The 24,049-nt window shown below is 44.7% G+C and overlaps 2 protein-coding genes across 3 annotated transcripts in view; one reads left to right on the top strand and one right to left on the bottom strand.

Moving 5' to 3' along the window:
* The window catches only part of rnf13 (ring finger protein 13), a 48,269-nt gene extending 39,868 nt beyond the window's left edge, over positions 1-8,401 (top strand). Inside the window, exons 9-10 of the mRNA XM_010895965.5 lie at positions 5,360-5,440; positions 6,763-8,401. Of these exons, the coding sequence (XP_010894267.3) occupies positions 5,360-5,440; positions 6,763-7,130 (449 nt within the window). The 3' untranslated portion in view covers positions 7,131-8,401. The remainder of the gene's footprint in view (positions 1-5,359; positions 5,441-6,762) is intronic.
* Positions 8,402-10,135: 1,734 nt separating this feature from the next.
* pfn2 (profilin 2) lies at positions 10,136-16,582 on the bottom strand. 2 transcript variants are annotated; one of them, XM_010895967.5, is made up of 3 exons: positions 16,145-16,464; positions 13,809-14,001; positions 10,136-11,987 (listed from the first exon to the last, which is right to left on the bottom strand). In XM_010895967.5, exons 1-3 carry the CDS (start codon positions 16,271-16,273, stop codon positions 11,890-11,892), a joined length of 420 nt encoding a protein of 139 aa, XP_010894269.1. In that variant the 5' UTR covers positions 16,274-16,464; the 3' UTR covers positions 10,136-11,889. The 2 variants fall into 2 exon arrangements, with proteins under 2 accessions (XP_010894269.1, XP_034149548.1); XM_034293657.1 differs by lacking the exon at positions 10,136-11,987 and adding an exon at positions 11,994-12,347 and having other exon boundaries at positions 16,145-16,582.
* Positions 16,583-24,049: the final 7,467 nt, after the last annotated feature.

Below are 24,049 nucleotides of genomic sequence, written 5' to 3'. Positions count from 1 at the left end.
CCTCACCAAGCGTAAAATGGGTGTTTATCGGGAGACCCCACCCCCTCTGGTTGGCAGCAACAGACCCATGTGACTCTGTAGGAGCAAACAGACAGAATGCACAGAAACTGACAACAGTGGGTGTGTGTGTGTGTCTGGTGGGACAGTTGTGAGAATCTGTCTGACGGAGAGCTCCTGCAGTCGTTGGGGGGCAGTTGTGAGAATCTGTCTGACGGAGAGCTCCTGCAGTCGTTGGGGGGCAGTTGCGTCCAGACAGTTTCGTCCCCTGCAGCCAACTAGCCTCTACTCTCCTGCTCAGTCAGTCTGTCAGCACTTGACGATACGTAGCGGGGGCACCAAATCTCCAGTTAATCACCCTTTAAGCCCTGCACTCCGGCTCCCTGCTGCCGGGGCCTGCTGCCGGGGCCTGCTGCCGGGGCCTGTGCCGGGGCCTGTGCCGGGGCCTGTGCCGGGGCCTGTGCCGGGGCCTGTGCCGGGGCCTGTGCCGGGGCCTGTGCCGGGGCCTGTGCCGGTGGGAACGGGCGGGCCTGGGACTCACTTAATGACAGGAAAATGAAGAAAGCTTGTTTCGTCAGTGACGGAGATTGGACCGTATTTCTCTTCGAAGCTTTGATTCAAGGGGTTTCCTTGCCGTTTGATTGGCCCCTTGGTTCTGAGAGGGCGTACGCCATTCTTGTTGGTTGATCCTGAAAAGACCCGAGCGGGTTGCCAGTTTGGCTAGAAGTGCTGCGTCCTCTGGTCGAGCCTTGCAGCCAGTGACAAGCGTGAATCACAGAGCCGCCTTTTAAATCCCTCGTCGGTGCCGCTCTTCGTTCATTGTTTACAAAGGGCCACTGTTCATGCCTTTTATGCGTATCTCAGCGCTGCAACGGCCTGGGTATTTTTAGCCGTTCCTAACACTGCTGTGTTTGACAACGAGGCAGCAGTGAGGAGCTGAAAGCTTCTGTCTGCTGTGTCTCTCCTCCTCCATGACCTCACTCTCTTCAAGTCCCAGCAAGCTGTGTTTGGGCATGGTGCCCGCACCCGTGTGTGTGTGCGCGTGCGTGTGTGTGTGTGATGTGGGAATGTTGCCTTGCGGTGACCTCAACCATCCACCTTTTCCTCCTCGTACCCTGCTCGTCATTGAACCTGATGCATGCTGTCTGGTTTCCAGGGTTCTGGATGAACTGCAAGTGGAGGGAGAATTGTTTTTACTGCAGGCCGTGTGATAGTGTGACGCTATCTCTCTGACTTGAAGGGATCTGTGCACCACTGAAAAAAGAGGCCTGTCACTAAAGTCTTTGGACTGGAACTGGTCTGTGTCCTCTGGAAGATATTAAGTGAAGAAGGGAACCACGCGCCACAGTGATTTAATCACATCGTCTTCCAGAAGTGCCTTCAAGTCACAGACTGTTAGAATCAACATCTCCTTGCCCCGTCCTGTGACTGGGTTGAACGTGTTTTTAGCAGTGTTAGCAATGCTAATCTAAATAATGGTATCGCGTTGGACTGTCCGTGCGCTAGGCCTTCCAGTTGTTTTCCCTGCCATTCCACTGGCTATTTCGGGACCCTGGCTAATCCCGGAGAAGCAGCAGAGTGTGCGGATGCAGTTTTCCCTCCGGTGGTCTGAATAAAGAGGGTGTTAATTCCCCTAACTGAGCTACGCGGGCAGCGAGATGCCATGCAGGGGGGGATTCTAGCAGATTTGCCCGGTCGATCGTATTGTCTGTGTGCCGGGCGGAGCAGCGCGTCTAGCCTGCAGCGCTAATGAGGAATTTGGCAGGAACGAGAGGAGGCGGGCGCGGGATGATGTCAGACTTGCATGTCTGGAAATGAGACTCCACAGACAGAATACACTGTACATGGAGCACAATGGCCGGGGGTGAATGAATACCCTGACAGTACCTGTGTCTATGCAATTAGCACACAGTGCCCATACATACAGTAATCCTCCGCTAATACTTGCGTTAGCTAGTAGGCTTCTACTGTAGAACCCGCGTTTTTTTTTACTTTGCTGATGCAAATTATAACGTTTGCCTGGCCACCAGATACCCACGCATGGATGTTCATTTCTGGAGTTGGCATTTGAGCATCACCTCGACGATTTCTAGAATGGGAAATACCTTTATAGGACCAGGTCTTCACCTATGTTGAAATAAAATGGTAAATGCAAATAGATTTGAGGTATTTTAGCTAAAAAGTCTTTCTGCTCCTAAAATTCAAAAAGTACTAATTGACAAACAACGTCAACTGATGTAGCAAAGACAGGGCAGCAGAGGTATGACGTAGCCCTTGACTAGTTTTAGCTCCCATATGGAGTATTGACTTTGGTGTAACCTTATTGCCAGCCCTTGCATCATACATCATATAAATTTACTATGTGACAGTAAGCTTTTTTAGCTAGCCGTCCAGCTGTGGGTGTGGTTTCGTCACCAGACACAGCAGGGTTGGAAACCTCCATCCCAGCAGTACGGGAGAGAGAGACAGCCAGGCAGATTCATTTTCCTGTGCACCAGTTAACTTTCTAAAAGCGCTCAACCCAACGTGGTCCCCTGTCTTTCGCTCCCTGTCTGTGGGGGAGCGAGCTCTCCCTTTGACCCCTGCCCTCTTTTCCCTCCAGAGGCCTCTCAGAATGATGTCATTGTGTGCTCCTCTCCTCCCTGTTCTGCACTGGGCACAGACAGAGACACTGACTGACAGACCCTCTGTAAGACGCTTGGCAGCTTGTTGTTTGCCTAAAAGCACAGTGTTGAAGTGATTCAGAGTATCTGATCTGGTGTTTTTCATGAAGGACAGTGTTAAAGTGATTCAGAGTATCTGATCTGGTGTTTGCCTTAAAGAACAGTGTTAAAGTGATTCAGAGTATACGATCTGGTGTTTTTGCTGGACCGGCCTAGAGTAGTGAATGTCTCTTACTGACTGAGTGAGTGAGTGCCTGACCACCCCTTGTTAAATAGCGTAGTGGTTAGAGACGCGGACTATAGACTCCCGTCACTGTCAATACACATTATGCCTTAGGATTTGTTCAGGAAGGACAAAAACTTTGCTGGATACAACCTTCAGTAGCTACGTTATAGGAAGCCTAAAATAAGTGTTTACTTATATATTGTGACTATTTCTGGTGGATTTTCAAATTATGCATTAGGATTTGTTCAGGATAGACCAAAACATCGCTGGCTACATGATTCTCTCGTCATTTCACTTGATGAAAAAGTCAGTTATCGTCACCTATATTGATAGTTATTGTATCAATGTCATTCACAAGTGGTTTTAATAAGCTGTTAAAATGGCCAGTAGCAAAAGCCATACAGTTCATAGATGCTATTTGTGGTTGAGTTAAACTTTTTTTTTTTTATTGTCAGTTTAACACAATGCTTAATGGTGTCTAGTGAAATATTCAAACTTGCGTGGTGTTAATGGGTAACTAATGATCTAATTTCGAGATGCTATACCGACATCAGTTCTGTGGTGTAGTGGCTAAAGACCCCGGTTTGAATCCAGTGCCTGGCTGGTTCCTTTTCTGGTTCTAAAAAGACAGTGATTCTGATCTGATCTGGTGTTTGCCTTAAAGGACAGTGTTAAAATGATTCAGAATATCTGATCCGGCGTTTGCCTTAAAGGACCGCGCTACAGTGATGGTGATACAGAGCGTCTGCACACACAAGCACAGCCATGGACACACACACACACACGTTGTCTCCTCGCTCTGATTAGTTCAGTAGGGCAGCAGGATTCCTCCTGAGATCCAGGAATTCCGGCTTGCTGACGGGACAAAATGGAGGATTCTTTTTCGATTACTGGCCAACAAACTCCTGCAGGGGCCTCTTTCACAAGATGTCAGGTGAGGGTAGTGGTAGAGACCATCGTAATGGGACAACCTCGCAATTAAATAGTAATGCAGCCCTGTTAACGTTATTTGATAAACATTATTTTGGTGGTTTGAACGTTTGATGAAAATGTTTCAGTCATTTTTGACGCTGCTGTCTGCATAAGAACAGCAGATATTTTGCTGTGCATGAGGTACCTGAGAAAAGTGGTGATAGTGAAAACTAACTTCACCCAGTGGATTGAGCGGAAAGTTCCAGAAAGTGGTTGTGAGTGACCTCAGCACTTTCCCTGTTCAGCCTGAGTAGTTTAATCCCTTGTTTTTGTGAGAAGGGATGACCAGACCGTGAATTCTCCTCAGAGAAATGTCTGCCCTGTCGGCCCAAACACCCTCTTCAACGTCTTGATATGGTCAAATGGCTTAGGTAGTTAAATCAGATGTGACTCTAGCAGTTCAGTAATGTAGACATTTAAAAATGTAGTTTAAGTGAGGTTAATATGCTAAACAACATCTCCGTGAGGAACAGGCCTTTGTGAATGTGCCTTTGTGCTATTCATTATATCCTTATATCATTACATAACAGCGCATACACCCTGGTGTTTGTCTTTTTTTTTTTTTTTTGCTTAGTGCTAAACTTTCCTCAGAATAGTTCGGTGCCACAGTTGAGCATTTCCTGAGGGTGTGCTGCTGGAACCACGTCTTCTGTGAACCCTCCTATTATCTCACCCTGCTGTCCAGCCCTGAGATTTAGTTCTGAAGGGTGGGAACAAGGAAGACTCAGAAAGGACAGAGAGACATAGAAAAGATGGACGCGAGACTTAAAGAGCGAAGAAAGAGTGAAGAAGGAGTGTTGGAGGCGGCAAGATGTGCGATACCAGAGAATTGAGAGGAAGGGCGAGTTGGTTGATCAGAGAAAAAGAGAAGAGAGAGAGAGGGTCAGTGGGTAGGACAAGAAGAGGGAAACAGGCTCTGACGTTACTGAAGTGTGTGTGTGTGTGTGGGGGGGGGGGGGGGGCTGTGACTCCCCTTCCTTATAAGGTCACATGCAGCCCTGGCACCGCAACTGAGGAGCAGAGAAAACATGCTCATTTAAAGCCTGCATAAACACAGGCCCACAACCAGGCCCTCCTTCAGGGGAACGCGTCAGCAGGAATGCTGTGGAATTCAAAAGGGAGTGCATGAAGAATTCCTGGGCTTTTTCAGAGGGCCCAAGCCAAGACGGCCTCCAGAACGCCAGGACTGAAAAGGGAAGGATATTGTGTCTCCGCCTGCTAGCCACTTACTTTGTGTGGACACACGGGTGGAGCTGGGAGCAGTTTCAGACGTTTTTGAAGTGACTGAGACTGAAAGGGTGTGACTTGTGAACAGACGTGTAGCTCGGCTCACACTGGTCTAACTTGGCTTGTCATGTAAACAAATCCAAGCGACAGACACAATTAAGTCAATGAAAAAGATACACACACACACACACACAGATTTTCTGTTTACTTTTGGGCTTCTACGAAGGTTCCTGTGTGTTTGTTTCCATCACTGAACTGTCATTCTCTGACCCAGGGGACTCCTATGACGTCTGCGCCATCTGCCTGGATGAGTATGAGGACGGAGACAAACTCAGAGTGCTGCCCTGCTCTCATGGTAAGCCGGGCCCGCTGCACCCACCCAACGCACCCACCCAACGCACACACCCACCCAACAACATACTACTTTCTCCCCTGCATCTACCTCAATTGTGACTCACCTAGCAACCTGCACTCTGAACAGCCACCCCGCCCACGTGCTAAGGCAGCAGTCCTGGCCTGTTTACAGTGTTAGCCCGGGCTATCTGTAGCACCGCCCGTAGTGTAACCCCGGGTCACGTGACGTCTCTGAGGGAGGGGGTCAGGAGGGGCCCAGTGCCGACCCGTGCTGCTTCTGGAACCCAGCCCAGTGTCAGCGTCATCTGTCTGGATTCTGGATCACTTTAGCTGTGTTAGACGTAGCCGGCCGGAGCGCCGGCATTCCCAGAAGACAAGCCGACCACTTCTGACACTGCCGAGCACTGCGCAGCTTTTCGGGACTGTGCTGCTGTATGAATATCCAACACCTTTTATGGCTTAAGACCACATATATAAAAACACATTCAGTGTCATGTTCGTGTGAGAGGTTATTCATGATTAATTGAAGGCGATACATTTGTTTTAAAGGTGTTCCACGGCTACTCCCCTTTTAAGTTCTCTCCACGTAAACCCGACCACAACTTTCAAAAAAAACTTTGCGGAAGTGACATCCCTCAGAACTACTCTGCAGGATGTGTTATGAATCAGGCCAAGGACGATCAAGACCGCTGCATTAACATCCAATGGAGCACTGCTGGTATACACGCTAGATAGACTTACCGTCGTTGACTAGGCTGGTTTTAAGGAGCTATGTCCCGAGAAATGTCCGCAATCCTCTCTAAGGCTATTACACTGGAACCCTAGTACTGAAAACCATCACGCCGGGTTTGCCTTTGAAATACGTCTCACCCGCTATCTTCTGTGGCCATATTAACTCCCTCTTCACCAGATGTTGTTGCCTAACCCCACCCTTATGGATGTGGTGTAACATCCATACTGAAACACCCTCATTGTCACCGTGGAACATGATTATCTCTCATTTACAACTCCAAGCTGGTTAACACCAACTGTTAAACCTCCTGCCCTTGACTGTTTGACCAACAGTCTGTTTGCCCGGGTTTTCCCCTGACACAAGTGGAGCTGAACCTACCACAGATTATATTTCATTATTTAACCAGGTGTAATTAAGCAATAAGGCACGAGGGGTGTGTGGGACATGGCCAATATACCATGGCTGTCGGCCAATCAGCATTCAGAGCAACCCGTTTTTAATGTGAGACTAATACTTTTTTCTTTTTTTTTTTTCCATGCCTGGGTGGGCTTCTTCGTCTGCCTCTCTCTACGTCCGCCGACCTCTCCCAGCGTACCACAGCAAGTGTGTGGATCCCTGGCTGACCAAGACCAAGAAGACTTGTCCCGTGTGCAAGCAGAAGGTGGTTCCGTCCGCGGGCGACTCGGACTCCGACTCGGAGGAGGGAGACAGCGGGCCTGACGAGAACGAGGCGTCAGAGAGCACCCCGCTCCTGCGTTCCCTGGCCTCCACCAGCGGCCACTCCTTCGGCACCATGTCGGGCGCCTCCCGCTCCGAGCCCGAACCAGAGTCCTCCGAGTACGAAGACGACCGCCTGGACACCAGCGACGACAGCGAGGAGGACGTCACCGTGGAGACGGTGGTGGTGCAGATGCAGGAGCCCCGTCTCGACGACCACCAGGACGCGCCTCGTGCCTGATTGGCTGGCCCGAGTTGACGGACAGGCGGACCCCCCCCCTCCCCCCTCCCAGAGGGCATGTCAGTGGCAGAGACTCATGTTTGAGGCCGGCGTGTGCTTCATTTTGACCCTTATTAAAAACTAGTTTTTCCTCCCTTATAGTTTAGAATGCAAATCACTATAATTCTCCTTTGTCGTTTTTTTCGACCTGATTTAACCGAACAACAGAGCGATTTGCGGACGAGGAGAGGGATCGCGTTTTTTTGGGCCGACAGGGTGTGAATTACATAGGATTGTTGCCATACGTTACTGTACTGTGGTTTGTCGGTATGGGGTTGAACCCGGGCAGACGTCCCTGATGGGCTGTTCATTCTGCCGGACAGGAGAAGTGTTGTCAACATGCCTAACTTCTTCAAAAATATATATTATTTTGTAGCCTGCCTTTCTGTATATCTCTGTATCAGAAGTTGCGGAAGCTAAAAAATATATATATATTGTATTCCTGAAAAATCTTAAAATACTAAGCAGCAGCCTTTTTTATATAAACATTTTTATTGAAATTACCTTTTCCACATGACTTTTTCTGAGTGTTTAGAGAGTCGACAGGACATGGGGTTTGCCAGTTTCTCTCTGGCCTGAGATGTCGGAGCTCATCGGTTCAGTTAACACGCAGACCCAATGACACCAAACCAGCGGCATATCTGCATTCGGCCAATGGAAGATCGTCTATCCTTGTTTGTTTTCCCGATTTCATAGGTAACCTCTCAATGGTCATGTGTCTTACAAACTGAAAAGATGGGAGGGGCTTATTTGTGTGCGCACACGCAGCGCTGTTGGGGAAGTCTCCATTTTGAAGTAGTCACTTTACTAGTACACCTAATTGGCTGATCACATGATGCAGCCAGGTAGTTCCGAATTCCCACGCAGTTGAATGCATAAAAAGCGGCGGAAGCCCTGAAACGCATCACGTTTGCTTCGTCTATTAATCTATATGGATCTTACCCATGTCTACTCCGCTATTGGCTGCTCAGATCCTATCACAGACCACTCAGAAAATGTAAGATGTAATTAATAGGTCTCACAACATGCGTTTGGTATCACATCATTTAATTCTAATACAGCAGGTGGGCCTTTCTACGTATAAAATGTTTCTGACACGACATTAACTGTTCTATGTTGATTAGACCTGTTGCCTTTTTTTTTATGTACTGTATTGTAAATGTCTTATGCTCACCCATGTCTGTATTTAATCAGATTTTGCTTCAATAAAGAAAAACAATACTGTCAGTCAACAGAATGGTGATTTCTTCCATCGCCTTTTTGAGTTTTGTGATCACAGCGCACCTAAACAGTGATTATGGATGCAGTTAGATTGAATCCCTTGTCTGCAGTGACTCCCCACCTTGATCAATAGTGGGGAGGCTGGATTAGTGTGACCACTCAAATTCAAAGAGCTAAGGACAACTGGCCCTCCTGGAGTACAGAACACTCTGGGGCAGCAGGGTAGCTTTGTGGTCAAGTGTTGTTCTGGTCAACCAAATGTCGCTGGTTTGAATCCAAACACCCTGTAGTTGTGATTAACCGGGCAGTCAACCCAAGCATTGCCTGGTCATTTCTGTAAATGTTGTTGGCATAGTTATCTGGTAAATCGCCCCAGAAACTGGAGTAAAACATGTTTGTCTTAAAACCGTGTTATAACCTGTAGGTTTTCTGGGGGAAAGGAAGACAGCTTGTGAAGCGATTTCCCCTTCAGTAGTTCTACTCATTCACATTTATTGGATTAGTTCCACAGCGCAGAAGAACCTGCATAGTTTCTCATCTAAGTAAGGTTGTTTTACCAAATAAGTTGACAGAGCAAATACTAATGAACAGCAACAACCTGGAGCATAGTTACAGGGGGAGGGGGATGAACAGTCCAATGGAAACACCCCTACTTCTACCATCTGCGATATTTTCACAATAGTTTAGAAAGGATTGCTAAGTAATCAGTGTAATTTGTTAACCTTTGTCAAGTGAGACGTGAAATTATATATCCATAGTTGTAAATGTGTCAAAATACTTTAAGGGGTATATTTGAACCCTAGATTTGGGGTATTTAGGTGGCAACTTTAAAGTAATCTTCATGTCAAAGCTACAATTAAATGTGCCATTTTGGGATCCTTCCTCCACTTGTAGAAACAGGCCCTACCCACAAGTTGTGAAACCACATCTTTAAAAGCTGTTTCCCAATCTAGATCTCATTCTTGCTAAAGCACTAAACTGTCAGATTAAGAGTATTTGTCCCTATCTGAAGTCCACCTGGTTATGTTGCTGGATTATACCTGAAAACCATGTATTTTTATTCAACCAGCTGATCTTTTGAAAGTTTAAATATCCTGATGGATGACATGGTCTTAAGGCCAAGCACGCCTACAATCTAGAAAAGCCCAATCATTTCCCACAAGTCACCCAAAGTTGAAATATTCATGCTCCAGTGAACAGTGCCGTTTCAAGGCTGCATTTTCAACAACATGGACCAGTTCTGTGTAACACTCATGTTCAATACCAAGTGGTTGCCTGGAATTGTACACAAAACGAGCACTTTTCTCAGTTATCAGCTAGCCCCATGTCAGGGCAATAGACAGTTAACCTGGACTGTCTATTTGCCCTAATTGCACATTTGGTATTGCCATTTGTACAGTTTGCCTTCATTGCACATCTATACATTCCACTTGTAATATACATTATACTTGAACATTTCCTGCCCTCTTCCATTTGCAATTCTAGTTAGAGGACTGCATTTTGTACTGTACTTGTTCAATGACAAAGTTGAATCTAATCTAGAAGGCATGCAAAAAGACACACCCAATAGGGTTTCCAAGCCTGTCACATGACTCTACAAAGGGCCACGTTCACATTTAACCCCAACATACATTTTAAGACTGGTCACCTCCATCAAAGTAGTCAAGAATCACCTGACCAATTGCATTACTTTAGAACACTTTCCCTCGGACAGACCTGACAAGCAAGAAGGCAAACACATCCGATCAGGTTGGAATAAATTTATTTGATCTGTCTGTAAACAAGGTGATAAATCAATGTATGGCATTTCTTGGTTTATGCATATGAAATCTGATGTGTTAAGATACTGTATCCCAGATATAAGAAAAGGGTGTGGGGAAAAATGAAAAAAAAAAAAAATTCAGCAAGTAAGATTTTAATCAGTACACACATCCCACAAGGCCTGAACATTGGAGCAGAGGCTAATTCGCTAAAAAAAGTGACAATGAAATGACTCCCTACTAAGCAGCGGTCAAAATCCACCACACAATAGCAACCGATTTCCTCTCTACATTATGGCACAGGATGTACAGGTTTCCACAGGGCAACTAGTGTTCTTATTCCAACCAATCCCATCTCCTGTTAATTGAGTGTCAATTTTACTTGGTTTTTTTTTAAAAGTTCTTTTCAATTGGACATTACATTTAGTACTGAGCTTGAACAGACAGTTTTGATACCAGGTCTTTGTTGATGACTAAATAACAAGGCAATTCATTCCACAGTTTCAAATGCAGTAATTCATAGGAAGAAAGAAAAAGACGAATGAAACTGCCGCTTACAACCCAACAGCTTCATTTAGTGTCATGTGATCACGTTGTTAGTGTTGTTTTGCCTTCAGTAGATAAACTAGGCTAGCAGACGTCCTTCAATGATTTAAAGCAATTGTATACATACCCAAGCTGTGACTAAAAATTGGTCCTATGAAAAAAGGGAAGAAAAATTAAAGGGACACTCCTGATGGGTATTATGCTGGGACATATACTGTCCAAAATGGCAGCCTTTAAAAAAAAAAGAAGAAAAAAAAGAAACAGGAAATATATTACAGGAGCCGGCAACCAGCAGATTAAGTGCCTGAGCCATAGTAACGATGGAATGTCCATGACAGGGAACTGGTGGTCGGGTGTGGGAGGAGCTTATCTGCATCAACACTGATTTAGCCATGATACCAAAAACAAACTGCCTGTCACAACTGCATCCAAGCACAACCCCCCCCCCCCTCCCCCCCACCCCACCCCAATTAAACCCAGAGTAACAGAGTCTGGAGGGGGCCATGTAGGAAGGCAAGGTGTAGTGGGTGGTGGTTAAGAGGCGCACCCCTATATACTGACAGTGTCACCTATAAAACGGTGGGAGGCGGGGACTTTTGGCAGGAGTTACAGGGCACGCCGCATGGGTGGGTGGGGGGGGCACAGGGAACAACAGTTTCAGTAGGCTCAGAGATATGCATGCAGCTCCCCCCTCCCAGACATGCTCTAGATAAGGAAGACAATGTGAGCTTGGTTACAGCTCAGGTGTTCCACAAGGCGTCTGGGCTGCCCACAGGTCAGGACTGCTGCCAGGGTGCCGTCAGTCAATCTCAGTTGATTAATTTAGGTTTCCTTCACTTTATTACTGGAGTTTTCACTGAGCGCAGGCCAGAATGGTGCAGGTCTTTTATACAAGTACAGATTTGTCACAATGTCCTGTTAACAACATGCTCATCTTTAACTACGGTGTGACAGTAGTGCTATAATGGAACAGAGAACATAGTGTATTTATAATGACTGGGTACATGGAGAGAAAGAGAAAAGGGGATAAAACAAAGTAGTTGGGGGGGGGGGGGGGGGGGGACAAAAACAGGAGGGGGCAGGTGGGTAAGGGCGGGGGGGAGGGGGAAGCAACTACCAACTAGAACTGGAAGTACGGTGAAACGCAAAAGGGTGGCGAGGTTGAGCTGCTAGGTGGCTGGGCAGAGACGGCCTTAGTATCCAGACTTCCTCAGGTACTCAGCCATTGTATACGCTTTCTTGTTGAGCTGCCCGCCGTGGACACCTTCCTTCCCCATGACTAAAACCAACGCTGGAGTGCACAGGGGGGGGGGGACAAGAACAGAAATGAACAGACATGGTGATGAAAACAAAAGCGCCCATTTAACACAGGGCTACATTGTCAACCTCAGGGTTTGAGCCCCATATGTCCCTGCACTGCTATAAACACTGCCACAGGACTTATTTTACACAGGACTGCTTGAAGGGAAGATTCTTAAGAGCGATTTCTTTAACGTTTTGCATTTATCCATTAGTTCTCCTCCCTCAACTACCACATTTATCCTAAAACTAAATTAGAACCCTGAATCCCTCAAGTATTTTGCCATTGAGTACGCCTTCTTATTCAATCCGCCACCATGGACCCCTTCTTTGCCCATTACAAGAACCAAGACTGAAAGAAAAGAGACAGAGGGGAAATTTAGAGAGAATGTCAAGTTACAACATTTAAAGTAAATGGAGCAGTGAAACAAGCACAAGGACAGGGAGAGTTAGTATGAATGAACGCAGGGAAGCTCCACCAGAGGCCCAACTCAAAGACAAATAGGCAAGCATTCATTTTCCTGTTGAGGCTGCGGCCCTTAAACTTGAAAACATGCAAAGATGTCAAAAGGTTTAAGCGCTGACAAGCCAATATTTTCTAAATTTCATTTTAAAAACATGCAGTCAAATGGCCACATGCCATCTATCCTACCCCTCCAAACTAGTAAGCAGTCTGTCTGAATCATCCACTTCAGGTTTACAAAAGCCCCCATGGTATCTTTACACATTCAAAGGCTAAAACAAAAACATCTAAAAGGCCCATCGGAAAACAAAAGCCCGGTCCAAGCTTTCCCATTCGTCCACCGCCCAGCCAACGGAAGGACTACAGGCCCCACGGCTCACCGGCAGCAAGGCGGAACAGGAAAACACACAGACGAAGCACACGTGCAGTCAGCACAGAAACGGGTACCTCTCCTCAATACATAGGACTGGCAGCAAGAGTTTGAGTGGCCAGAAAGACGTCTGGCCCGACAGACTAACTCCTAAACACGTTAAAGGCCTTACTTGAACTTGACACGGCCATTACTCAGAGAGGGGGGGACAGGAGTAAAGCATGCAATTTTAAAGGTGGGGGGGGGGGGTCATATCGGGAGGAAGACTGGAAGGGGGAACTATAAAGAACAGGTGGCCCTGTAACAGGAAAAACAGCCTTGTGTGTTTTGGAAACAGGGGATTCATGGACTTGAAGCTGCTTGGGGTGAGAGAATCAGGACCATAAAGGTGAAATGCATATTGGCACAACTCTGGCATTTGGTGTCCACCCCCCCCCCCCCCCCACCCTCCCCAACAAGTACTCTAATTCTGGTAGACCGTTCGACTAACAAGCAGTTTCAAACATTAGTCCTGAATAAGACTGGGGCAAAACTAATACTACATTCAAAACTGACAATACTGGCAGTGGTTTTACAGCTTAAAACATTCCCCTTAAATTCCCCTCCTTAGCCAGCTAATTTTGCACAACCATTACCCCCCTCCCACCCCCAAATTTCCCCAAACAATAGAGAAGGGATGAAAAATGTACCAGCAATAATGTGCCAACATCAAAACATACATGAAACTATTAACCATCCCTCCCTTTTAAAAAAAAACTGCATTATGCCATCTGCCATTTCAAGTTGACCTCGTCTCAGACTTACAATAGTGTGCCGGCTTTATTTGAGTCTGCCCCATACAGGCACATTCATATATTGAGGAAAGGTGAACATCCACAGGTTGTGCATGCACAGCAAACTACAACTACCAGGCTGAACTGGGCACTCCCTAAAGCGTCAAATGCTCCACGTGAGCGTCCGAGGCACAGGGCGGCCATTACCTTTGCCGGCTTTGCCTATGGAAACGTTGTATGTGGGCTCCCCTCCTTGACTCTTTGTCCTGATGTCCATTGTCCAGTCCCCCTCGGAGTGGAGGCTGTCTCTGATGACAGAGCACTTCTTTTGGCCTAGGGTCAGCCCGCCGCAGAAGAAGCCTTCTCGGTCTTTTCCTACAACGACGTCGATTTCGTCAACCTACGGACAGGCAATTGAGGGGGGTAACCGTCAGTTCCATTTCACGTGCACAAGAGAAGACCTACACTTGTTCACTCTACCACCAAGAGTAGACGCGACAGCTTCGTTACTCAATTCACTACCATGTTTAAAACAGGAATCAAAGCTGAGTGAATAATCTCAAAGCCTCAGCGTTCACATTGGGTAGTGGTATAATTTGAGGTGGAAGAAAAGTCAGTTCTTTAATAAGCATTGTAGGTCACGTTTGGCCTGCCTGCCAGAAGTGAACACATGCAGAACGGCCTCTCATAGGACATCCATACTCATGTGGCGTCTTGAATGTTTGACAACTCAATCCTATTTGGTTAAAAAATAAAAACGCATTTCCTGGCACTGGCTGTAGCTTCCACTGCCTAGCAAGTGAGATTTAGCATACTTGCAAGGTTATACCCATACAATTAATGAAAGCCTATGACTTCAAGTTATACACTGAAAAGAGCACAAAAGGCGTCGCCCTCATACAGAAAAACTACACAACCATACAACAGACCCCTTCCTTCCGGGAAAAAAAAGTTTAAGGAATTTGGTCAGTCGAAGTAGACAGCGAGCAAGTAGTTCGACAACTAACGTGAGCCACTGGCTGGTCGCAGTATTCGGTCGAGATGTGAAGTTAAATTTTACCGATAATACAATAGTTTTAATTCTGCATTCCTCGTTTCAAATTTTAGGAAATCAGATCGAGAAGTATGTCGTTAGTACAGTAACTAGCGGTCCTCCTCGTCGAAGTCCGGCTAGCAGAAGCCGGAGAAAGCCTGTCCAAAGGCTTAACAGCAAGACAACTGACAGCTTGTCTAGAACCTGTACAATTTCACTACGCTAGCAGAGTAAGTGCCAACTCATTCTGTTCACAGCTCCGACAATGTCCCCAGGCCAGGGTGTCTGAACGCTAAAGGTTAGCTGTCCAACCATAGCTCAGCAAAGACAAATCTGGTACTGAAAAACTCACTAAAAAGGTACCCAGTACACAACCGCAATATCTGTTTCTGGTGGAATATCCTACCGCAGTACAAAATTAGCACGGTGGATAATAAAGGTAACAGTAGTTTGCCAAGTCATGATTGATGGTTATCGAGCTAGAATACATGAAGCTACGAGCCAGAAAGCGACACATGCTGGATTTGACAGCCAAGTAACCTTTGTTAAATAGTTCATTTCCATACTTGTTAGTTCCATAGCTAACAAAATGGACGGCTCATGGATGAGGAGAACTAATGTAATTCATGAAATAAACATGCGGGCCAACTGGATGGTAACTACGTTATTGTCTAAGGACAATTTTACCTCGGGGTGGTGCATAAGTTGGGTTCCCATTAAATAGCGTAGACTGGGAAGGTAAAAAATGAATAAAAGCAAGGAGTGGAGGCGCCATCTTGGGAAATCAGAAGGGGTGGCCGGCGCTGGCCTGATTCATAGACGCATCTACGAAGTCCGCGGAGTGTACAAAGCAAAATGTGCATTTAACTCATGTATACTCTAATGAGCAGCCAACATTCCGTTATGATTTGATTCAGGATGTCCGGCCTGATCGTCATGTAATGCTTCACTCACACCGCCACTCCTCCCAAACCAAAGCCCGCATTGCCGGCTAAATGTAACGGGGAAAAGCTGCATTTCTCCGATAACAACGTTAAAATGCTTGAGAGTACAGTACTTTCCAAAACCCAGCCGTTGAACGTAATTTTCTATTAATCTAACAAGTTGATGGCAAAACAGCCAAGCTATTCATGTATTTGGTAACTATTAAGTTAGCACAACGTGTGAGCCAGCTAGTTAGCCGGGTAGCTAACAATGTTCAACAGTGTTACATATAACCAATGTTAAGGAAAATATATATTTCAGAAATCTAATGCTGTTGTGGTCCTGGACCGATTTAGCCATATTTCAAATACACAAATCCGCGTCTTTACAGGTCTCTACCGAAACACACCGGATAACATGTGTGCTAGTTAGCTAGTACATACAGCCTGGCTCATCATTCCATTCCGTCTGGGGCTTCCCCGATAGGCAAGGCCTAAATCACAAATTCAATGGGATAACAGTATTAAATACCGGCATTACAGTTTGTAAACTAAAACGTCTTTCAATTATTCCACCGTGTCCTTACCGTTATGTTAGCAAATGTACCACCGGGAAACGATGCCCAGACATATTTTGCGTCTGTATACCCAACAATGGCGGAGTCCTGGCAGCTGCCATCGGCCATCAGGTTATCCACGTAGCCTTGCCAGGACATAATTGCGTATTAGTTCAAATGTGGAAATATCTTAAAAAATATATGCCACGGGTAATATCGAACAACAATGAGATTTCTGTAAGTTGTTTTTAGTGATTCAAGAGTCCAACAATTCCCCAGCTCCGTCACGTCCCCGCTTTCTTCTGGGTATGGGCAGAGAAGAGAAGCCACTGCAATCCGGCAACGTTTGGGTGTAGTCCTTAAATAAATCACTCCGCGCAGTCGTTGTTAGGCTGAACTTCATAGGAATTCCTTGGTTGTCGCGGATGAATAAAAGAAGTGTTTGCGATCGAAATAATGATTTGTACTGTGAGTGGCTGACTATTCTATTAAATTCTAAATTGCTTCAAATCAATCGCTTGAAAGTCAATGCTGTGCAATAATTAGCACGTGCAGTATGTTTAAAATCCGTTGATAGACTCCCTTTGTCGTATGACGTAAGCATACAAAGTCATTTTCCCGCCACGATGTAGTTATGCCGGTATGAATCAAAACGAAGTATCGGTTGTTAATGTTCTTTTCAGTTGCCGATCACATTATCTGATTCTAGTGGGATAATGTTTTGATGATGTGGACATTGAAATATTCTAGTCACATTTTATATAATCGTTACATTATATTTATTTAGTTTTTAACACTTCGTATGACAGTTTAAGCCTATTTTGTTTGTCTCATCCTAAGTCACTCTCTGCACCCCCTTGACCTTAGAAAATAAGGGTTACCATGTTCTATAACATTTAATATATGATTCAGTCCAAATAGAGTAAGATATTTTGAAGGGCCAGTTTGAAGCTAACCATACAAAAACATACTGCAGCCTATGTAACACTGCTGGTATACTTATTTAGTGAGTAAGATTGTAGGTATTGAAGTAGTTGTCAACGGATTTTGTGCATAGAACGGTATTACGCATATCATATATAATGTGCTGCGCCCGTTTAGCTCGTTCCAGATCCTTTTATTAAGTGGTCTTTGAGCAAGACCAATCATTGAAAAATGCCAGATGTGAAACGATCTAATGTGATTGGCCAGGAGACCAATTATTGGGAAACTAGTCATAATTAGGGTCCCTGTTTAATGCAACTACATGGTGAGAAAGTAACAAACAGGGGAACTTCTTTCTATTCTTGCCCCAGATCTTAATGACATCTTTGCTGGGTTCATACATTCACCCCAATACAGACCGCCCCCCCCCACCCCCCAAAAAAGTATTTTGACTAATCCAATCAGCTCTTTTCAAAGAAGGTGTTTTTCAGAGCAAATTTACTAAAAGACCAATTAGTGAACAAAGAGATCAGACTTGGTCTGCCTGTGTAAACAAAGCCCTTGTTACTCATTGTCATGAGGGGTTGGTAATAGAACAACCAAGCTAATCTTGTGCTTCCTTTATTCACTGGGGGTGGTGTATGCTCTGTAGCTAGTCATTCATGTGGCAGGATGACTGTGGTCCATTTTCCCAACAGTTCTACTCTGATAAAAAGCTGATGCGAAAGATCTGTATTGATTGGTCAAAATGCCAAATAAGGGGGAGGGGGAATGGTATGTGTAAATGCAGCCTTAGACAGCCTTGTGTCTCAATTAAAAAAGGCAGGGCAATATTCCAAATTGCTCTTGTAAAACACAACGTAAACTGGAAGTAGGCAGCCCATATTACCACAAAGAGGCATAATGTGACCATTGTCTGTTATTTTATTTGTTTTATCTTCATATATTAATCCCTTGGCCCTCCTTGGGCCTCACACTAGTGATTGCCACTGTTAGTATGGCTGAGATATTACCCAGGCCTCCCATCAGAACCCTTGTAGAATTCCTCTAATCCTTAACACTGACAATGTATGTTTGATTGTCATTTTCAACCCTTTATTTAGGTCTTTTCCTCATTTGTTCATACACTGTTCTTCCACTGTATGGACACAGGGCTTAAACAAATGTTTACACATGGGTGCCAAGGGATACGTTCAGATGTATTCCTCTGGCCTTTGTCCTTTGAAGAATTGAAATAATCACTTATGCAGCTGCCTTTCTTTTTTTCAGAAAGGTGTAATGGGACGTGGTCATGTATGAATAGTATCCCACCTAACTCAGTAGAGCATTTCAGGCCAGAACACTTGGAATTTCACCTTGCCTTATCTGTTTGGTGTCTAATAGCAATTGTAAAGAAGATGGACTTTACAGGGAACTTTGTTGGGAAGCCGCCCAGCCACACCCTATCTCCTTAGTATGCAGTTGGTTACCAGGCAAACGCTTGTTTTGTTGGGGTACTTTGACCAACTTACTGAATGAGTCAGTCAGCCATTGAGTCATGAACATAAAGCTACACCACGTCTTGTTCTTGAAGTGGAAATAACGTTGCAGTATCATGCCCAGATAGGGTCATTCACTGAAACGTCATAGGAACACCCATAGGGTCATTCTTGGAAACATTTCATTTTCTACGGGCATGGTTAAACCGGTTTGGTGACCAGCTGTGTGTGTTTAAACATACGGTAGAGTCCACGGGACTGATGCACCACAACTACCATTACTGTTCCGGCGTCTGGGCCAAGGGAGCTCTGTCATTCGCTGGGAGACTGTTCTAGTTTTTCACAGTCACTAACCCAGTAAGACTGGTTCTATGGACAAGATGCATATACCATTTTGCAAAGTTCCAAAAAGAAGACTGTTCACCGCAACCTGTAAGTGCTATTCACCGTTTTTCAGAAGTATTTCTGTTCACAGCTTTTCATAGCCGCTAACTCACATCGTGAGTCCTGAACGTGTACAACATTTTTCCAAAATGATGAACACAATTCTCGAAATTCACGCCATATCGAAGAACCCCTAGACTTCTCACACACAACTAAACATTGTACATAAAACCATATTATCTAGCAGATAAAGGTTACTTGGAAGCACACAATTCATCAAATATAATTGGACTAGGGAGAGGATATGAAAACTATAATGAAAAGGTATTAATTAATAAATAACCACGTGTTTTAAAACAGGCATGGAGTTATAGTCATAAAAACAAATATTTATTCCGCCTCTGCATTCTGTATCTCACCTGGGCCAGAGATTTTCACATATAGACCTTGCATGATTTCTGAGACAGATGAACTAGTGTTGTGAACAGCGTATAACAACTGTATACATTTAGAGAACTCCAGTAAAGAAAAATATGCTCTGATGCTCTGACCGCTAGGATACACAACGCCTCATATAATACAGGCGAGACAGTAGTTAGCTACCTACAACTGTCAATGCACAGAGATTAAAAAGAAGACCCCCTGGTGTTTTTGCCCAAGGCAGGGTCTGCCAAATCTCTGGCTAATTTGGGCAGGATTAATCCCTATAATCTACAAGGTCTTTATGTTTCCTATTTGTGCAAAAACAGGGGTAGAATATCTCAATTGTTTTGTCTTTTCAATGTCTAGTGTTGACCCTGAGTACACTCATCATGTTGACAGACGTGTGATTTAGTTATTGGAGAAAGATTTCACATTCTGTTGAACGCAAGGTCCAAAACTGACGGTTTTCAGTGTTTTTTACTCTGTGCAGCACAAACACACCTTTTCTCCGTTTCGGGGAGACATTATCAAATGAGGGACTGTGTCTCTCTGACAGGTTTATACCGTAATCTGACAGTCTTGTATCGTGTTAATTTTAAGATAAAAACAGATTTGTAAAAGACTATCTCACACTGTCAATCAGTCAATCACATTTATTATAGAAAGTCCTTTTTACATCAGCAGTGTGTTTACAGATACCCAGTCTGAACCCCGAAAAAGCGAGCAATAACCAGAATGAATGCACAGTGACTAGGGAAACCCCCCTAGTCAGGTTGGAGATGAGAGGTGGTCTCTTCTGGCTGCGCTGGGTGAAGATTATAAGAGTACATGACCTTTTTGGGTCACATCAATGTTTCTGCCTGTTCAGATGACCAGTGGGTAAGTAAATACAGGTGGTCTGTGTCCAGTCTTTAGGCTGGATCTAGATCAGATGGAGAACCAGGTGGACATGGACAGGGACAACCAGACTGGCTGTGGGCAGTGACAGCAGGAATTATCATCAGGCAACAACTAGATCTGCAACACTACAAGGACTTCTGGAATGTGCCTACAAAGGTGTCATTTGGCTGAGTTAAACTAACTGCCTCTGCGTTTGGGTTTGACATTCCAATAACTTTCCCAAAATTCTGGATAAATGGGAATCAGAAGAAATGATGAAAATACGAAGGGAGTTGCCGAATCTGCTATTGACATGGCTTGAATGACTTGGCTTGAATTATTGTGAATACGCTGGAAGGTAGAGGAATGAATCATTTATTTATCCTTTTCTAAGGTCTTTCCAGAGTCTCCATCATTTATGAGGTTTAGTGTTATTTGCCATTATTGTTTTTCCCTCAGCTGTTCCAGAGCAGTGCATAAAAAAAAACTAAGGGTGATTGGGTAGAGAAAGTGAGCCCCTCAGCTAACCCCTGACCCTCTGACCCCCTGTCATAGCCACTGAAAATCCATAAAATAGGAAGCTCAAGATTGTGAATCACATGTCACAGGAGTCGCATGTCTCAAGGATATAAGACAACAAAAAACATGTTATGGTTGTCTTTTAATCAATGATCGAAGTACAATACAAAATCGTTTGGGGAATTTTCAGCAAACAGTTCAATCCTTCCATTTTCCTCTCTCCCCCTCTCTCTATTCTCACCCTTTCTCTCTCCCTCTCCCCCCCCCCTTTAAAGTGCTCTCCTACTAACTCTCACCGCCTGCACCAACTTCACACCAATAATAACCATAATAATAGATTGAATAGCCTGCCAGTAAAAGAAGCATTACAAATCCCAGCATGACCATTGGAAACCCAGACAGTAAGACATGCTGTTTATTGGCCATCCATTTTTTCAAAGCCTGCGGACAGTGCCAGCAAAGCCATTAAGGCGGGTAATGGCTGCACCGTCAAACACACGACACATGTTCAAGCATGCATGGTATGGACAGGGCACTGCGAGTCAATTTGGTGATGGACAGCGGAGAAGAGGGTGATGTCCTACACACGTGAACGCCGAGGCTTTAGAGCGGCCGTGTCCAGGAGGCGCTGTCCTGTCCCAGCCGCGGCGTCGGATGTTCACGGTCCCTTAACCAAAAGCAAGCCACCGACAGATCACGGGTTTTGACTGACTAACCACCCAGTAGCACATCAGTCTGACAACACGTTTCTTAAATTATAGATGATACATTCCACGGCTTCGTGGAAGGGTGGCGTTCATTTATCATGCGCAGTGTGGGATGTACGAAGTCTCTTCACGTGTGCAAGGATGGCATTATAATATACAGCACTATTGGGCATACTTGTCCGCTGTCATGGTGACTGAATAGAAGTGAGTCATCCATTCCTAAGAGCCTTGGGCCCTGTGAAGATTGTGGGAAAAGTTTTCTTGTGCAGTCGTTCCTGCTTGAATGGGGCCCTGTTGAGATTTTTCTAGAGCTGTAGAGGCCCAGGGAAACCAATAGGTGGGGTTTTCCACAAGGAGTCTATCAGTTATTATGTTGCTGGATGACAGTCTTTGTAGGCTGCGTTTAAATTAACATCCAGTTCTGAATATGTTGTGGTGTTTTGGCCAAACGCATCATGTGAAAATACCTTATGTGATTGATGACAAGAATAATTTGTAAAAATACAAAAACAAACGGGAATTGGGCTGCTTGTGTAAATGACAAGACATCCAGCACCATGACTCAGAAGCTGATGCCGTTTTTTTGCATATGGGTGACTTTTTTCTATTCACTTCAATAAAGTATGGCAATGTTTTTGGTTTATTCTCAGGTAGTTTTAGGAAATTTTACTTTAGAGACACTCGTTGCTATACGTTGTCCATAAATTATAACATAATTCATTTAGGTTTAACAGTAGTAGTTATTATGTACTTGCCGGGTGTCTGTTCACATTGGTCATTACTGTAACACTAATCAGTTGGAAACCAGTTTTAGTTTCCCACGATCATCTTTTCACGTATCAAGGATCCTTCAGTGATCCAAGAGGACCTTTTGTGAAAGCTACACTGGATAACTCTTTAGTCAAATGTTAGGTGTGTGTGAGTGACCAGGGTATAAATGGCCTCACAATGTCCAAGGGAGGCCCAGGTAACTTCTAACCCCAGACGTGACCCCTAAATAATTCATTCCTCTCACGCCTCCAATTCAGTGGTGAACCTTGTTTGATTAGTGTGTTTTGCAAGGACGGTGACAATTCAGTTTCAACTGTGTTCAGTCAATGAGCCTCCACACAGCCACGCGTGAACATACAGTAGATCACCAAGCTGTTCAGTGCTGTTCAAGCCACTGTACCAGATACTCCAGAAGTCAAATGTTGCACCGGGCTCCAACCAGTGGTTTTGCAAGTCAAATGAATAATAAATAGTAGCCTCTTTGCACAATTACGCCGGCCCCCTGCTTCAGCACACACACAGCATCATACCGCTGGCCTGGTGTGGCACAGAGATACGCGAAGAGGGGGCGTCGTGAGGTCACTAAGGAAAAATACAGATTCTGTCTTTTTTAATTTGACTTTCCTTTGGAAGCAGGAAATGCAAAAGTATATTCTACATAATGTCCATTAAATGGGGAAAAAAATAAGTTTTGTTTAGTTATTTAAAATCAAGAAAAAAAATTGTTTGGGATTTAAATTTTTCAGAGCAAAACCAAAACCACCTTCTGGTTCCAGAGGTTCTGCTGAATTTAGAACGTATTTGTATTCGTAAGCGCACCTAATGAGAATAATGTTCCACTGACTCCTTGGCTTCATTTTTGGTTGATATCATGGCTTGTGTGCCTCTTACAGCATAACTAAGATCCAGATTCAAATTCAATGGCCCTTTTTACTCATGCCAACATCCTGATTGTTTGTTGACAAATTACGCTTGTTTGTGTTTACTCCTCGACAAAGTGAGTGGTGGATTTTTGATGATTTGAATTTGGTTTATTGAACGGCGAAGATTACAAGACAACACATTGGCAATTTTTCTTTAAACATATAGTTGTGTGTAGAGTTTTGCTAAATAATTGTGAACGACAGAGGTTTGTGTGAAAACAGGTGGTTGAGGTAAATGATCATCCTTCTGGGATTTGGCAGTGTTTTGGTGTATACTGTTTTGGCGGAACCATATTCAATGTGTCAGCGATTGTGGAAAACTGTATTAGAACAATAAGATCCCATTCACTGGACAAGGAGGTAGCAGGGTGGTTCCTTTTAATGGCAGCCGTGTGGAATGCACAGCTGCTTCTGAAAGGTGGGACTGCCATTTCAAATGATGCACCCAACTAGTCTCACTAAAAGCAATTCAAGTTTACATTTCCTTCCTGACCACTGGGGCAGCACTGAGCCCATTTAATGGGAAATGTAAGTGATGTGAGAGTCACTACCTGGGGGGGGGGGGTCATTTTGAACAGGCTTTTTGATATTGTGGGACACATTCAATTCCCGGGTGGTAAGCGAATGTCCTGAACGTCGTTGCTGTGGATACATTTGAGTTGGTTCATGTTATGTGTCTACCTGTTCAACAAGTACATTTGATTGGATCACTAATAAGGAAAGAGTGTCTTTAGATGTGAAGGAAGCTAGGAGAGAAAACAAAACCTGTGCTGGATTATATTACATGAATACTCCTACCTCTGTTTTAAAACCTCTCAGTGTAGCTTAGTCTAGTGCATTACACTCTATTACAGATGATAGTTTCAGCACACAACACTGCTGTCTAAATCACAGAGTAGCTTTGCCCCCTTTGAAGTCATATAGATT

This window comes from Esox lucius, chromosome 8, assembly GCF_011004845.1.
Source record: "Esox lucius isolate fEsoLuc1 chromosome 8, fEsoLuc1.pri, whole genome shotgun sequence".
NCBI lineage: Eukaryota > Metazoa > Chordata > Actinopteri > Esociformes > Esocidae > Esox > Esox lucius.
Note: the sequence above shows the minus strand (reverse complement) of the source record. Positions and strands in the feature narration are given on the sequence as shown.